Raw genomic sequence first — 17,627 nt, forward strand, 5'->3', positions numbered from 1 at the left:
TCTAAAAAAACTAAATATATTGAATTGTTTTTCCTTTGACAAGAACTCTTCATGCCCACAATGCAGGAGTTCACACTCTTACAAATTTGTGCTTTTCAGGGATCTGCATTACTTTATGTGATCTCTCTTGGAACTGCAAAATAGTTGTTTTGTTTACTAATACTGTAGTCTTTGCGTCTTTCATAAACTGACAGTAAAACAACTTTTTGCATTGGAGTCCTGCTTTTACTTTCAATTGAGTTTTCCCCTCCCCGCGCAATTAGACCTTCATTAAACTGTCACGTGACTACACTTACTCTCACTTCTTTATGATAAACATTAACACATTTCTTAACTGTGAAATTCAAATAGCCTTTTCAACCCAAACACTGAATCAGTGTAAATAATCTGCCACCCTTAGATGCCCACCCCCCAAAGTTACTTCATTCAAACCCCCCAGGTGCTTGGCCCTCAGTTTGAAAAACAGTGAAAATCACTGTGGTAATGCATATTAGGTTACATTTACTGTAATTACTGTATCATCTCTTTAATTCTAGTTTATAGAGGAAAGAGTTATGCAGTCAAACTTTATATATATATATATATATATATATATATATCTTATATTATATATATAGATATATATTATATATATATATATAGATATAGATATATAGATATTCAAAAGAAATGTATACAGCTCTGGAAAAAATTAAGAGACCAGTGCAAAATTATCAGTTTCTTTGGTTTTACTATTTATAGGTATGTGTTTGGGTAAAATGAACATTTTTGTTTTAGTCTATAAACTACTGACAACATTTCTCCCAAATTCCAAATAAAAATATTTAGAGCATTTATTTGCAGAAAATAACAACTGGTCAAAATAACAAAAAAGATGCAGTGTTGTCAGACCTCGAATAATGCAGATTCATTTTTAAACAACACAATACTAATGTTTTAACTTAGGAAGAGTTCAGACATCAATATTTGATAGAATAACTCTGATTTTCAAGCACAGCTTTCATGCGTCTTGGCATGCTCTCCACCAGTCTTTCACATTGATGTTGGGTGACTTTATGCCACTCCTGGCGCAAAAATTCAAGCAGCTCGGCTTTGTTTGATGGCTAGTGACCATCCATCTTCCTCTTGATCACATTCCAGAGGTTTTCAATGGGGTTCAGGTCTGGAGATTGGGCTGGCCATGACAGGGTCTTGATCTGGTGGTCCTCCATCCACACCTTGATTGACCTTGCTGTGTGGCATGGAGCATTGTCCTGCTGGAAAAACCAATCCTCAGAGTTGGGGAACATTGTCAGAGCAGAAGGAAGCAAGTTTTCTTCCAGGACAACCTTGTACTTGGCTGTAGAGAGCTGTGTATATATATATATATATATATATATATATATATATATATATATATATATATATATATATATATATATAATATATAATGGGATGGTTGGTTTCGAATATTTCAATGTCTGTCTATAAGTTATAAAGTTGCTGTGCAGTTAGGAGGTTAAAAAGGTGTTTATGTTGCAGGTTCTGGCGGGAATGACTGTGTCCTGGCTGATCTGTTACATCCTCACAGAGTACAGGGTCCTGCCATCGGACCCAAAGGCATACGGCTACTGGGCACGGACTGACCTGAAAGCGGATGTGTTGCGCCAAGCACCCTGGTTCCGCTTCCCATACCCAGGTTAGCTACCCATGTCAGACCAATTGATACAAAAATAAAAAGAAATACAAAAATAAATCTGCATGAACTATGGCCAGATATTCAAAAGAGATATGCGTTTCACAAGGGCAGTTATGGGAATTTTCTTGAGAAAAAGTTGTGCCTGCGAGTGAAATGTGAAAACAGGAGTTGTAGGAGGAGGAGTTTATTTATTTATTTATTTAATTCGTAATCGACAATTATTTTTCTTATTTTCTCCCCAATTTGAAGTAAATTATTTTTACTTCAACCCGGCTCACTGCTGCCACCCCCACGCTGACCCAGGAGGGCCAAAGATGGACACGTGCGTCTTCCAAAATGTGTGCCGTCAGCCGTCCACTTCTTTTCACTCTGCAGGCACGCCATGCAGCCACCCCAGGACCACGCATCTCTGGGTAGCTTACATGCAGGCCTGCAATCTACAGGGGTTGCTCTTGTGTGGTGAGCTGAGGACACCCTGGCTGACCTAAGCCTTCCCTACCTGGGCAGTGCTTGGCCAATTGTGCGCTGCCCCCTGGGAACTCCACGGTGGGCAGTGGAATAGCCTGGACCCAAACCAGTGACCTCCAGGCTATAGGGTGCATTCTGCACTCTACGTGGAGTATCTTTACCGAATGTGCCACTCGGGAGCTGGAAGGAAGAGTTCTGAGAATTATGCAAGTTCACTTGCAAGTGCGAAATTCAAGAAATATTCTTTCTGCAAATCACAATGTTGGGGACAAATCTGGTGCATGTGTTTGACTTCACTTATCTACTGTAATTCGCAAACAAGCTAAAACACTATTTAAAGGGTGACTGAGTGTGTGAACATTTGAAATTAGTAAAGACGGCATTTCAGATTTGTATATCCGAACGCTGACTGGAAAACTAGTGTGGCAAATAAACGTCCTCATTTGATGCAATAATGAAATTTGAAAAATATACTACAGAACTAATGCTGTAGTATCTATTATTTGCATTGTTAAATACGCATCGAAAAGAAATACCTGTATCTCGACGCATTCCTTCTAAGATGTCTGCAGCTCCAACAGTGCCAACAGAGAATGCTGGTGTCCTAGGTCAGTTTAGCTTCCCAGTGTCAGATACTGGTACTTTAAAACAAATGTTGGTAGCACTGACGGTTTAGCTGTGCCAGGAGCCCTCCCATTAATATCATGGCCTGTAATGTCTACCTCAACCTCCATGGGAATTGTTCAGGTTTCTCTGTTAAAATGATCAGCTCTAAGGCAGGTGGATATGGCAGAGTTTCAAATCTGAGCAATTTTTTTCTTTAGCTATATTTCAAATCATGATATATTTTTTAAAATAGCATCTGTATCCTGTGGAACAGGAATTTATGGTTGGGTTGGGAAACTGCCCGGACAGAGCAGTCCGGGAATATTTTGATTGATTAAAAAATATAAAAATGATATTTTTTTTTAATATAGACTGTAGTGACGGAGTAATCGTGTGGTATAGTTTTTAAGAGATTTTGCATTGTTTAAGTATCAAATACTATTATCCTTGGATTGTTTTGTTTTTTCCCTTTCCAAACAATTGGCAGAAATAATTATAATCGCCTCTTCAGTAAAGTTGCCCTTAATATGCTTTTGGACACTCTTAGCTATTGTCTCACCCTTTACACAAATACACCTGCATCAGTTTGGTGTTTTTGGAGTTGTGATTCATTTCCTGTTTGGAGTCATTTAAATGGATTCAGTTCCACAGCCTTGTGAGATTAGCAATTTCTCTGCAACTCTTTTGAATTTCACAAACTTGCGAATATATTGTAGTGATCCATTCATTTGTGTTTATGTACTGTATTCCCTGCTGTCTGTTTGTGTTTGCATGCTGTGTGTGTTATTTCCTCCCCACTGTATTCAGCCATTGCTTGTTTACCTTTTGTGTGTGTATTCCCTTACCATGTATCCCTCTGCTTGTTTGTTTGCCCTGGTCTGTTCCCATTGGTTGTTATCTGTGCGTCCTCATTGGTTGTTGTTTGTCTGTGGCCATTGGTCCTGGTGTGTGGCTGAGGGCCAATGGGATGTTTCTGAAGCCTGGTTCTCTATTAGCATAAAGGGCGGGCTAAGCCTGTAAGAAGGTGCTGCAAATTAATAAAGAGATTGGAGCTGAAACAAACATGTCTTCTCCATTTTCTGCCTCTATACTATGCAAAATATTCAGTTGTATAAAAGTTGCATAAATTAGCAAAATCTTTGAATATCTGGCCCTATATCTCTCTTGGCAATTATTACAAACAACACTTAACTGTATAAAAAACAGTGATTACATATCTCAAATTATTAAACAAGTCATTTATTGTGATATTACATCATAAAAACAAGTGTAGTAAAGCATTGTAAGTAAATCTCAGATCAGTTGAAGAATGGTAAAAACATCAGGTAACATAATATTGTTCACTTTGCCACTTTCAGGTAATTACACAGCAGTAAGAACAGGAAGTATTAGTACCTAACCAGTTCTGAATATGTAATTACATGGCTATTTATACTCTGCTACCATTTTTTTTTTAAATTCAGTCACTTGTTATTTTCCAACATACTAATTTAGCTACTGGAAAAAACCCAACAATACCAAAAACAAAACATAAACCAACCAGACATTAAATGCACTTTGTCAATAAACTGCATAATGTGTGAATATAATCTGTAACCATAATATAACATAAGGGTGCAATACAATTGCCTTCACAGATCCAGCACTAATCTTGGTTTAAACTATTCAATGTTATCAAATAAGCTAGTCCAATATTAGTGTAACTGGGGTATCAGGAATGTATAGTATTGCTGTCAACAGTCACTGTTCAATGCAATCCCCCCTTTCTTTTCCCTTAGGTCAGTGGGGTATGCCAACAGTCAGCCCTGCGGGGGTGTTTGGGATTCTGGCGGGGGTGATTTCCTCCATGATAGAGTCTGTCGGTGACTACCATGCCTGTGCTCGTCTCTCGGGTGCTCCTCCCCCACCCAAACATGCAATCAATCGTGGAGTGGGCATCGAAGGAATTGGCTGTCTGATGGCAGGAGCATGGGGCACAGGCAATGGGACCACCTCCTACAGTGAAAACGTGGGAGCGCTGGGCATCACCAAGGTAGGGGATGAAGGCACTGCTAATTAAGGTGGCTTTACTTGGGGGTGGATTCAAGCAAAAAGTACAGTAACGCCTGTTCTATGGAGCTGTTCCATTCTACTTTTTAAAAGATTTTAAAGACTTCAGTCAAATCCCCCTTAATTCTTTGTTCAAGGCTCAAAATAAATTGAATTCCCTACACCTAACCATAGCTACTTCCTTTAAACAATGGTTCTCATTGTGGAACTCTCTCCAAGTCCGTTTGGTAATGTAGGGACCACAATTGAACGCTATATAGGGACTGTAGTAAGACACATGACAAAATCACATGTGAACATTTACTACGCCCTTTGAAACTCATATCTAACACTCCTCTGGAAACTGAATATCATCATTTAACAGGGAAATTACTCTAGTCCAGTTTTATAAAGGTGAATTAAAAGAGTGCAACTGGGTGCTGCTAAGGAATGATAATTTTCCTAAATAGGGTAGTCTTGTTTCACTCCCATTGAGAAATGGTCAAATATCCCTCCAGAAAAACTGAAACACAAAGTCAAAACAATAACCTCCTCGTTTCCTATGGCACCTATTTTGACAGTGTTATGGCTTCTTAACATTGGATATGTGAATAATCTGCACCTCACTCCCTCTTCCTTCAGGTGGGCAGTCGGATGGTGATTGTTATCAGTGGCTTCCTGATGATTTTAATGGGAATGTTTGGGAAAGTTGCGGCTATTTTCACTACAATCCCAACACCTGTCATAGGGGGTATGTTCTTTGTCATGTTTGGAGTTATAACTGCTGCTGGAATTTCAAACCTACAGGTATAGCATATCAATCTATCTATCCATCTATCTATTGACAGAATTGTGTGCACATGGTTTGAGGAGCATGACAAACATCTCAATCCAGTTAAGCATGTTGGGATAAACTTGAACACTGCCTTTACGATCCCCTTACTAAAAGCAATTGTGTGAAATATTAATGACTGAAAAGATGAACATCCCTCCAGACTCATTCCAGCACCTCCTGGAGTCTATGCCCTTGTAGCAAGCAGTGTTGTGTGATACTGGCGTTACGGATTCTGTCCTGTCTCCTGTTGGTGAGATGAGGTCAAAAGCTTTAAAATCACTTATGCAGACAAGCCCGGCTCTTTCGCATTGTGATTAAGACACTCACTTGTGGAAAGCGGGCTGGTCGGTTCACGGCCAGCCTCCTCTCCGTTACATTATGATCAGGGCAAACAGTACTCAACCTGTTACTAGTCCTGAAATATATTGTGGATATTGTTTCATTTCTTAATCTTTTTACAAGGTTTGTTTGACAAGTAACATATTTGTGTTTGTTTTTCATTCAGTATACTGATATGAACTCATCCCGGAATATCTTTATATTTGGATTCTCCATGTTCACTGGGCTGGCTATTCCCAACTGGGTATTTAAGCACCCTGAAGCCATTGTGACAGGTAGGGGGTGGTGGGCATGTCAGTTGTTTTCAATGTACCTCTATTGCCTATTTAATCCCAATCACACCCTTGGTGTGACTGAAACAATATGATATAATATATATATATATATATATATATATATATATATATATATATATATATATAAATCATATATATATATATATATATAGTATAGTAAGGTAGCAGGGAGGGGGTTAAAATCCTTCCCTGCTAAAACTTGTGAGAATGCACATTTGGGTTTAATTTCTTAATTGTTTAGTAATCCCCTGCACCTGGTGGTAGTTGTAAATTACAGCCAGGTGCAGGGTATTTAAGAGAGATAGGCAGTTTGTTCGGGGCTGCTGCTGAGTGAAAGAGCCCGACTGTGTGTGTGAGCAGTCGTTACAAAGTGAAGTGCTGAGTGAAGCCTGTGTGAGTTTGTCTTTTGTGTTTGGGTCAGGTAAACGGCTTAGCCGTCCTGTGTGTGAGTCAGGGATCGGCTGGTGTATAGTGAGAGCTCCAAAACGGAGTTAGGTGTTTATTTCTGTTTTGTTTTATGTTTATTAAAAGTACACGTCAGCGCTAAAGCAATTCCATTTCTGTGTCCTGGGTCTATCTTAAAGGGGCGACGAAAGTGAAAAGTGAGTGGATCATTCACTATATATATATATATATATATATATATATATATATATATATATATATATATATATATATATATATATATATATAGTTATATCCCTGAATAGATAATCACCTCATCTTCCAAATAAGGCAGGTTTGTATTAAGCATGCCATCCCAAAGGCAGTGCCAATGAAGAATGACAAGGTTCTTCATTTTACCCACAAAAATTGTTTTCTGCAATAGTGACAGCCAAGACTGCAGTAGTATCAAGCTCACATTCATTAAAGACTTTTAATTAGCCAACCATAAAACTAACTAACCAAATACAATGCCAGAGAGTTAGAATGCCAGGTAGTCACAGTTACAGGTAGTCACTGATGTCAGACAGCACACATTGTTTTTATTTTTATTTTTTTAATTCTGTATCTTGATTTTGAAGATTGCCACACTGGTGTTTTACTGAAAGTAGCAATATACTAATTCAAGTCCAGTTTTTGGACCCTTTTAGTAACAATGTAGAGACCTGCTGATAGTAAAATGATTAAAGTTATGTTACAGATTTAAACACTATTGCAAATCTCTAACAAAAACAAGTCATATATTTGAGTTCTCAGCCTTTAGTTCAGAGATCTTGTACCTCATGAAAAGTGACCACTCAGGCCATCGCTGGCCCATACCTTAGATGTATTAATTGTCTGAAAAGTTCAATTTTGATTAGAGTAATCTTTATTTCGCTGGTTTCCAATGCATTCCTGTCTCCATGCAGGTGTGACAGAGCTGGATCAGGTGCTTCGGGTTCTGTTGACGACCAATATGTTTGTGGGCGGCTTCTTTGGCTTCATCCTGGATAACACTATTCCAGGTGAACAGGCAGTCTTACTGCATTTTAAAAACATTCAAAAGGACAAGCCTTTCAATGGATGATCCCATTAATTCCAATAATTCTTACTTAATATCTATTGCCATCATTTCTTTAGATCTCACATTTTCCTATTTGAAACATGCACCCATTATGGTAAAGGTGAATTTTATTTTGTAATGGCAATTCATTTGAAGCTGTTAGTGAAGAAAACTTATCGAGTCATTTGAGGCACTGCATGAAGGAACTAAGTCGACATTGAAAACACGTCATTTCCAAATTCCCTTTTATTCCTGTTGAATTTCTGCATAGTGTTGACGTGTTAAGTGAACCTTTTGTTCATTAAACTATTACAGAACACCATGCAAAGTTTACAAGAATTGCATTGTTACCTTTGCTGTGTCCCATGTTGTCTATATTGCTGTGTTGTATTTTTGAACATATTGCTGACTTTTCAGAAATTATTAGTCACACATCATGGGTCATAAATCAAATGGGTAATATATTTCTCAACATTTACTCAGGATGGTCTCCAGGAGGAAAGTTAAATGTCTTCTAGCATTGCAGTGTATCCAGATCAGAGTCTCTCCCTCAAAACTACAGCTTTTCTGTTCCCACAATACGTCACTCATTTCAATCAGAGCACCAGTAGCCTGTGGAGCATGAACTGGATATACTGCGATGTTTAGTAGACAAATTATCTTTCTCCTGGTGAACCTTCCCAAATAAAAATTGAAAACTGGGAACTGAAGTTATGTGTAACATGTTGTCTTATATTGGGAACTACAGTAATGCAAGTAAGCTTATTTCACTGGAACCACACGCGTCTGTGTCTTCCTTGGCCTCGGACTGATCCTGAAGCTGAACCCCATTGACGGACACAGACCACTGGAGGTTCCCATGACAGTATGCTTCTGAAAGCTCTCTCTGCACTTGGTTTTAGGGTCAAGGAAGGAGCGTGGCATCCTTGCCTGGAAGGAGGGGCACCAGCAGTCTGGTGAGACTCTGGGGAGCGAGGAGGTGTACAGCCTGCCCTTCGGGATTGGGTCGCTCATCTGCACTGCATCCTGGGTTCAGTATATACCCTTCTGTCCCAAACCAGCTGGGACGGGCAGTGGCAATATTGGAAACAACGAGGACACAATCATAGAGAACACTGGCCAGGCACTACCAAAGAGAGATACTCGACTATAGTCGCTGTATCTCTTTAACATGAAAACCATTAGCAAGTATTTATGAATAGAAAATATTTAACAGCTAACTAGGCAGGGTGTTGGATTTGTTTGACAGGTCAGTATCTCTCAGCTATTTAAGAAAATGCACCATCCCTGGTGTATGAAACTGCCCGCAATAATGATTTATTGTCCAATATGCCTTAGGAACTCCGAAAATTCCAACTTGCAGAACTTTGGCACACCCAGTGGAAAATTATAAAATTGCAATATCTCTGGAACTTAACTTTTACTGAAATAGATCACTTTTTCAACTTTTAACAACTTGAATTGAATCTTGCAGAGAAAAAAATAACCTTATATTCTAAAAATATGTGTCAAATTACTACTACATTTCAGTTTCTAGAAAAAATAAATTATGTAACATAAATACATGATAATTTACCACAATAAAGATGAGGACAGTGAGAAATGACTCTGTTCCCGGCCATTTCATATACCTGGGAGTGTTTCCAAAAATGCCAATATTATTCAGAGCAAATCATGATACAACATTACTAAACAGGTTGACTGTAGACTTCAGTTTATCCAGTGAACAGCTTCCCTCAGGAATGAGTTTCAGTTTGCAAATCAAGAACCTTTATCCATGTTCAAACTCCATCATCCACTAAACTCCGATCAGCAGTAATGTATTTCTCAGGATTAGGCAGATCAGGTGTCCACTACAGTTACGTGCCTGCCAGCTCTATTATTTTCTGTGCAGTGGTCCTATATGTTTAATTTCATTGTGTAAATTAACTGTTATTTTACCCCTGGAAAGCTGATTTAGTAGAGGCGGCATATATACATAGTGTATTTAACACCTTTTTTTCCATATGTCTGGAGACCGGCTAATCAAATTGTTGTGAAACTTGGAATTAACATTTTGTAGCACAGGTTTTTGAGAGTATCAGATTCTGGGGATAAAGAGTTGCTCTTTGTATGTACATCATCTGTATTTCACCCTTGCATTTTAGCATATGTGTTGAGAATGGCTCATCAAATTGTGATTAAACAATTCAATTCAAATTCTTATTCTGTACACTTTTTTCATCATCCTGGTGATTTGCAATTTACAGCTGTGGCAGGAGTTAAAGTAATGATAGAGCAGAAACAATGTATAACAGTTAAGTCCCTGTCTATTTTAGTGAAGCTTATTTTAGTACAGTGTGTATTGACCTACTTTGTAAATAACTATGCCACACTTTCAACCAGTCCACATCTCGCTGTGTACACATTTTCTCCTAGTTGTAAGCTACTAGGTCACACTTCTTCACAAACATTACTACTGGTACTGCTGCTATTGAAGTCAAACTGCTTGCACAGAGTTCCCTCTAGGGGGCAGTAAGGTACTAGCTAAAATAACACAGAACAGACATGACCCATGCAATGTGTACTTATTTTTAACAAACAGATCACTTACTATATTCAAGTTATAGCTTAAAACTCTAAATTAGTACTCCAATCAAACAGTGTAGCAACCAAGCATTTCATCTTGCTTTATTGTCGTCAAAAAGTACCACATTTGTTCATTCCTGTGGATTAATGTCTGTCTGTCTGTCTTTCTATTTCTATGTTTGACAGGAGGTATATTGGTAGTGTAGAAATATAACGCAAATTTCAGGATGTTTCAGACAAAAGCCCTTCTTCAGCACTTCTAAGCAGCTGGAGGGTTTTTGTCCAAAACATCCCAAAAAAACTGTTACAAAAACTATGTTCATTAATTGCTACATTCTATTGCATGCAAAGTCTTGAACCTAACAAGTGTTTCAACCTCAGCAAATATGTTACCAAACCAGCACGGCTTGGAGCTTTCAAAACCTTCCCGATTCACTTTGGGAGGAGTCAGGTTGGTACCATTTTATAAATGCAGTACCTTTCTCAAGGATGCTGCAATAAGGCTTAGGCTCATAGATATTGGACCGCCCTATTGTGTATTACTGCTTTCGTATAAAATGCTAGACAAGAAATACAAGCTCTATAACTGACGAAAATGGGCACAGTTTTTTTTAAAGTACATTTTTACATAATGACTCTTGCTGAGCATACTTTAAGAACAAATATATATATTTCTCTGTAAAAAAAAAAGTTACTGATTACATTTATTTTCTTAAAGCAACTCAAAGGCTTCACATAAAGCTCACCTTTGTGTACTAATCGCTGGTTTTCCTAAGATTGACAAGTTCAACTTAGTTTATTCATGTAATCTGGAAGTGTAGCATTGAAGTACTTGCAAATCATGTTTAATCAGTTTTTTTCACTAACAGCTTCAAAGAAATTACCATTAAACATCAAATTAACATATACCCTAATATGTGCATTTTTCATATAGAAAACCTACAAAGTGATGTCAATACATATTACAATAGAATTACTGGAAATATTTTGTTTACATCATGTCCTTGAAGATATCTATGTTACGAGATTTAGAAAGAAAATTCAATGTTCTGAGAAAGAGCTTTAAAGAGTAAGTAGCAGGGTTAAATATAATGTTACATGTCCCCATGTGTTGCTACACCTGTTTAAATAATGTACCTGTCATTTTTCTTTTCAATGTTAACATGCTGACAACTTTTTACACTTACAACTTTAAAGTCTGTTTCAAAATCACTGCAGGAAGAGGATTAAAAACAAGATAAACATAACATGTGCTCTGGCTTTTCTGTTCCGTTCCGCAACTGTTTGACAATGTGGGCAATAATCCTTACACTAAATGTGCACTAGAGCGGACATTTTGAAAAGAGCTTTGAAACACTTTAAAGTTGTAAGTGTAAAAAGTTGTCAGGGTGTTAACAATGAAACGAAAAATTACAGGTACATTATTTAAACAGTTGTAGCAACAGGTGGGTAGGTGTAACGCTATATTTTTTCAGAACCCTGCTACTTTAAGACAAACATTCTTTACCTTCAGTTTCCACTCCACCTGAAAATGAATGTATTGTATAAACATATTCAGAGGAATATGTTTATATGTTCTCTGTCACAAGAAGTTAAAAATGAAGGATGAAAAACTACAGTCTTTTAGTCAAGTAAAGGCAGAACTGAGGGTATGGGGCAAATAAAAATACTTTAATTAAACAATTCACAGCTACTGAAACATGTAAACTGCTGTTTGGGTGACTGCTATATTTTTTAGTTGTCTTTTTCCAATTTCAAATGCCTTTCCTCCTGAGCGCCTACCTCCACAAAATGCATGATGAAAAAACCTATCCCTTATAAAAGCTTTCCCATAGTAAAAGCACAGAAAAGTGGCATAAAGCATATTGGAAGCTTGATAAATAATAGGTAAGCATTGTAAAGCCCACTGAGGTATGATAAAGCATGTGGTTAACGCATAGTATAACCATGGGAAAAACACTGGAAAACTGCAAGGTGAACATGCTAATTTATTGTTGTAAACATATAAGCGATATGCAAGCCACAGGTAGGTTCTAACATAAATTTGTGTATGGCTTTAAACCCCTATATTTTGTGCTTTTTCTGTTTATGTCTTGCGGCTTATAGATAAAAAGAGTGGTAAAATCATTCTGGTGGAGACTTCAGGTGAATATAAACTATTTTACAGTAACTGAGCCACGATACGGGGAGCCTTGCAACTGTATGGGTTGCATGTGCCTAAAACCACTACTGGCCTTAATCACTGGTTAGGACCTTGGATGTTATCTTTCAAACAAGGTTTAATCACTGTTCCTAATCAATCCTCCGGAAAATATGTAAATACAGTATTCATGTATTCTGCTGGATGAAAGAAAATCTTAGTTCTTGTACATAACATGCCCTCTGAACGTTGTTTGTCAATGTAGACCTGTTCTAGACATCCAACATATCAATTTACATTTAGTATAGCAAATAAAGTTACAAAAAAATAAAAAATCGAGAACAGTGTTTGCTGTCAGCAGCTCTAAAGTAACCACGATTGCAACTCGTCTCCAGTTTGAACGACGAGTTGAAGAAATCAAACAACTGGATGCAGTCTGATTACTTTCAGCAACTTTATTTCAGTATATAACAATACAATAACAACAGGACAGTGCTCTCTTCTCTAACACAGGAAGGAGGCTTTGGATAAGCTCTATGAACACATACTGTGAACAAATACTGAACAAACAGCATGATCAGCATTTACACATAGACTATTAGATATCTTTAATTATTAAACTATATATATATATATATATATATATATATATATATATATATATATATATATATATATATATTCGCGTGATAAATATTTAGGACCTAACAGTAACCTAATTGTCATAAACTTTACAAATACACAAAATGTGCACTCAGATCCTAATTAGAAAAAAAAAGTCTGGTGTTAACATTTTTTTCTGCAATTTGCCAAAATGGTACTTAAAGACGACGAAATGGTTTAAGCCATCGAAAATATATATGTAACATCAATTTTTGCTACCTTGTCAAAATCTGGGGGTGGGGGGGGGGGGTTTATTTATTTGTACTATGATCTCTTAATAATAATAATAATAATAATAATAATAATAATAATAATAATAATAATAATAATAATAATAATAATAATAATAATAATAATAATATAATAATAATAATAATAATAATAATAATAATAATAATAATAATAATAACTTTGCAAAAAAATTTTACAAAGATGTACTGAAGGGTTACAATCAAAAGTTATTATAGTGTTAAGAAAACGCTACGCTTAAAACATTTGCAGTCCGCATATAGTTGCCTTTTTATCTTTTGCTTTTTTATAAAAAAGGTAGCTAGCTCGATAATACACTTTATTGTTCGTTAACGCAAAATGTCTATATTACATCTGGAGTAAAATGTAACTTTACAAAACATGTACTTTCTCATCAAAAAAAAATAGGTAGCAGTTTTAGATGAGGGTCCTGTGTCTTAAGGAAAAGAGATCTTGGCATGCACAGTGCAGGGTGCAAATAGTCTGGGCCTGCACAGCACGCAAGCTTGATGGGTAGTTTAAAGTGACGTGACACTGATACGTTTATTTATTTACATGTTTTACAAACTGTTCACAAGCCATCTTTGCTTTTGTGTATGAAGTAGAAGTTTTTTTTTTTGTGTTGAAATGAATTATTTACACTGTTGGTAAAACCCAGGATGACTCTGGGATATTGAACCCTGAAGGCTACAGTGCACAAATGGAGTTGAGCAAGCTGCATTACTCATGGAATATTGAGGACAACTTTTGTTTTCCTCGATATTCGGTAAAGCCCTTTTCTTTGAGTCCTATTGTTTTTAATTAATGCTTGGTATTTATAAAATGTTACTTGTCTGTTTCTAATGGGGCTTTGAAGTTTATTTACATATTTTAAAACACCCACAAACATAAGGGTAATCTGTCTTGAATTAATTTGTTTTTCAAAAGGAGAACATTCAACATAAAGACTAAACATTAACAACTTGTCTTTAAGATTCCTTAAATTATAATATAATTATATAAAGTTATATAGAGTAAATGCACACCCACAGACTATTGCATTTCTATATATGCCTTGTGTGAAGTGACAATCTGGGAGTGACACACAGACTGCAGTTACAACATGGAAACACCTTATAGCCAAGAGACAATGCGTTTAGTACGAAGAATCTTTAGCCCCTTTCACACTGGCACTCCTACCGGGGTCCTGGCTAGCCATCTCAGGATGTGGGTCTACACGCTTTAACCTGGGTTGAGCTAGACAAAATGCTTGATGGCTGTTCGTAAGCCGACGCATTAACAAAGAGCCATATTTGTGTTGCTTGAGACACACCATTAGCCAAATTGCAGCAAGGATGAAGAAACATTTGCTCTAACCAACATTTGGGCCGACAGTTCAATCCAAAGAAGTTTGGATGGAATGATTTGCAACAAGCTGCTTCCGGGGCATTGATACGCGTATTATTTACTCGCGTCTGTCACCCAGGTTAACCCTGCTTTATCAAAAACAATGTGAAATCACGTACCCGACCTGCATGACACTGGGTCCTGCCCAGGTGGGTTGTGACCCAGGTAGATCATGCCAGTGTGGAAGGGGCTTTTGAGTCTCTTTTAAGTGATTACAGTTAACATAACAATTCCATACATCTACCTGTTGCTACATAAGTAAGTTTATTTATTTATACAGTACCTTTCATACTGCAGTATCTCAAAGCACTTACAAGTACAATTAAAACAATAAAAACCATGAACATGAAAAAGTTATTGTAAAATTAATAAAAACAATAAAAACATCAATATTAGATAAAAAGAGAAGAACCAATTTATAAATGTGTACAAAATTCTAGTCTAAAGTAAGTAAGTTTTTAATCTTGATTTCAAAATATTAAGTGACTGATCATCTTTAATATCAGATGGGAGTTAAGCTGTGCCGCTGTATTTTGAACAAGCTGTAGCCGTGAAAAGGCATGAACTCAGCAAAAAGAGCATTGCAATGATCAAGCTAGCTTCTCAGAGTCAGGCTATGTAAGACGAGACCTAATAACAATATTTCATAGATGATAATAAGACACTTTGGTGACATTACAGATATGATACAAAACATAAATCAGAGTCAAATATGAATCCCACATTTGCGGCCTTTAAAGTTACATCACCCAACTCTGTTTTTGTTGAATTGGAAACCTCCAGTTGTTGCCGAGAACACAAAATCAAAACTTCTGTCTTGTCTGCCATAGGTCTCAACTGTGCAGCTTTGATAAAACATTTTAAAACATGATGGGTCATATGCATAAAAGATGGCTGTAATTTCCATCCATAACAAAAAAAAATATATATATACTGCGCAGTATTTAAGACGTGATTTATAAAACTACTGCCTGGTTATTTTACCGACCAGTAGTGTGTTTAGATGTGATTTAACGTCATGGATTGCTATAGAGAGGCCCTGAATATCAAGTTCCGACAGTCCGAAACTTGCTGTTTCCATCTGTTTTAACCCGACTCTTATGCCGATGCAATTTACATAAAGGTGACGGAATAACTACTCAGTATTTAAATGAGAAACATATATGCTAATAATGCAAATGACAGTTTTTACGTCCTTTCAGGACTTCAATCAATGGACAGGTGGGATTGAAAGGTAGTAAAGGCAGGGAAAAACAAAACAGGCCTGTGTTTCAGGAGATACGGAGAAAGAAGGTACATTTAATAGAACACAATAACATCAGGACAAAGAGAAAAAGAAAAAAGTTACATAGCTAATTTTAATGTAATTGTGGAAATGTATATTCTGTTCTTTATTATTATTATTATTATTATTATTATTATTATTATTATTATTATTAATAATGAGTAAGTGATACTGGCAAAGCATGATCTAAATCCTCCAAGTTTGTCACCTAAATAAAACATTGTATCTTTATCCATATGCTCATAGCATTTGCTCTTCTGTAAGGTCCAAACAGGTGGCCCTTTGATGATAAACCCCATTAGGTATTTTTGGCACCATCTGTGAGTCCATACTGGAATCTATTTTAGCACGGAGCCTGTTTGAAATATGTTCCCACTTCCATAGGACTCTTTGAAACAGGCGGAACCATTTTAGATGGAAAATACTCAATCCGACCACATCAACCCTTTTGATTTTTGCACGGGGAGTATGTTAATTAGCTACCCACTGCATTAGCATAACATCCCTCATACTGTCGGAACTGGGGTTTTGCGACTGTTCAATGGCATATACAGTGTGTTGACACCGGCACGTTACAGCTACGGGACATGTCTGGAGGCAGACAGGCTGTCTGGAATACCGAGTGGTCAGGTTTTAAAAAATATATATAATAAACTGCACACACAGAGGTGATGGATGCGAGTCAGAGGTTTGCCGCAGTACACGCTGTTTGATTTAATAAATTATTATAATTTTATATAGATTTTGGCTGAGAAAAAAGTATCCTCTAATGTTAGTACATGCTTCCTTTCACTGGAGCGTCAGCAAGCTCTGGGGATTTGTTTAAAACTTTCGCTTGAATAACACATGACCTAGCAAGGAAGCACCACACAGTTACATTAAAATAGCCTCCAAATAACTGTTAAATGACTGTTTTTATTACCTCACTCTGTAAGTGCCTGTACAGTAATAATACATTTACACTGTTTCTTATCTCTAAATCCGAGAGACGCATTGCATGTTTATTTTAATAACACTAATCCGTTTTGGAGGTTTAAAACAGGTTTCCTATTATGTCTCTAAAGCCTATCTAACTGACAAAAAACAATGAAATACAATTAGATATAATGCAAATGCTTCTTTCAGTTTGTCTGTCTGTCTGTCTCTTTCTTTGTTGACTGCTATATTGGCATTTTTTGTGTGCTCATAATTACCTACCTATAACACAGCAAGGTCTGTCAAAATTATTTTAATGCGTTTTTGAGCAAGGTGAAGAATAACCCATCGTAAGTATTCATATTGGGAGAAAAATAATTTTCGTGTTTAAATTTAATTAGTGTGTAGTTTAATCATGCTTCCAAAATATACAACAAGATGTGTTTATTATCTGTTTCTTGTTGTTATTTAATTCTTAAACATTTGGTTTTACAGTGATACAGTACACCTTACCATACAAAAAGCTTATTTTAAACTAAAATAAATATATACAGCTAGACTGAAAAACCCTGCCTGTCACACAATACTACTCAGTTTCATAGCAAAATTGGATTAGAAATTGCTACACATTTCTTGCAATTTATTTTTAGTTACTAAAATCTAACGTTTTGAACTAATTCCATTT

At 36.6% G+C, this 17,627-nt stretch overlaps 1 protein-coding gene across 1 annotated transcript in view; it reads left to right on the plus strand.

The window, feature by feature from the left end:
* The window catches only part of LOC121320217 (solute carrier family 23 member 1-like), a 29,995-nt gene extending 20,101 nt beyond the window's left edge, over positions 1-9,894 (plus strand). Inside the window, exons 7-12 of the mRNA XM_041258469.1 lie at positions 1,522-1,678; positions 4,531-4,784; positions 5,423-5,587; positions 6,121-6,229; positions 7,603-7,698; positions 8,639-9,894. Of these exons, the coding sequence (XP_041114403.1) occupies positions 1,522-1,678; positions 4,531-4,784; positions 5,423-5,587; positions 6,121-6,229; positions 7,603-7,698; positions 8,639-8,889 (1,032 nt within the window). The 3' untranslated portion in view covers positions 8,890-9,894. The remainder of the gene's footprint in view (positions 1-1,521; positions 1,679-4,530; positions 4,785-5,422; positions 5,588-6,120; positions 6,230-7,602; positions 7,699-8,638) is intronic.
* Positions 9,895-17,627: the final 7,733 nt, after the last annotated feature.

This window comes from Polyodon spathula, chromosome 8 (assembly GCF_017654505.1).
Source record: "Polyodon spathula isolate WHYD16114869_AA chromosome 8, ASM1765450v1, whole genome shotgun sequence".
NCBI lineage: Eukaryota > Metazoa > Chordata > Actinopteri > Acipenseriformes > Polyodontidae > Polyodon > Polyodon spathula.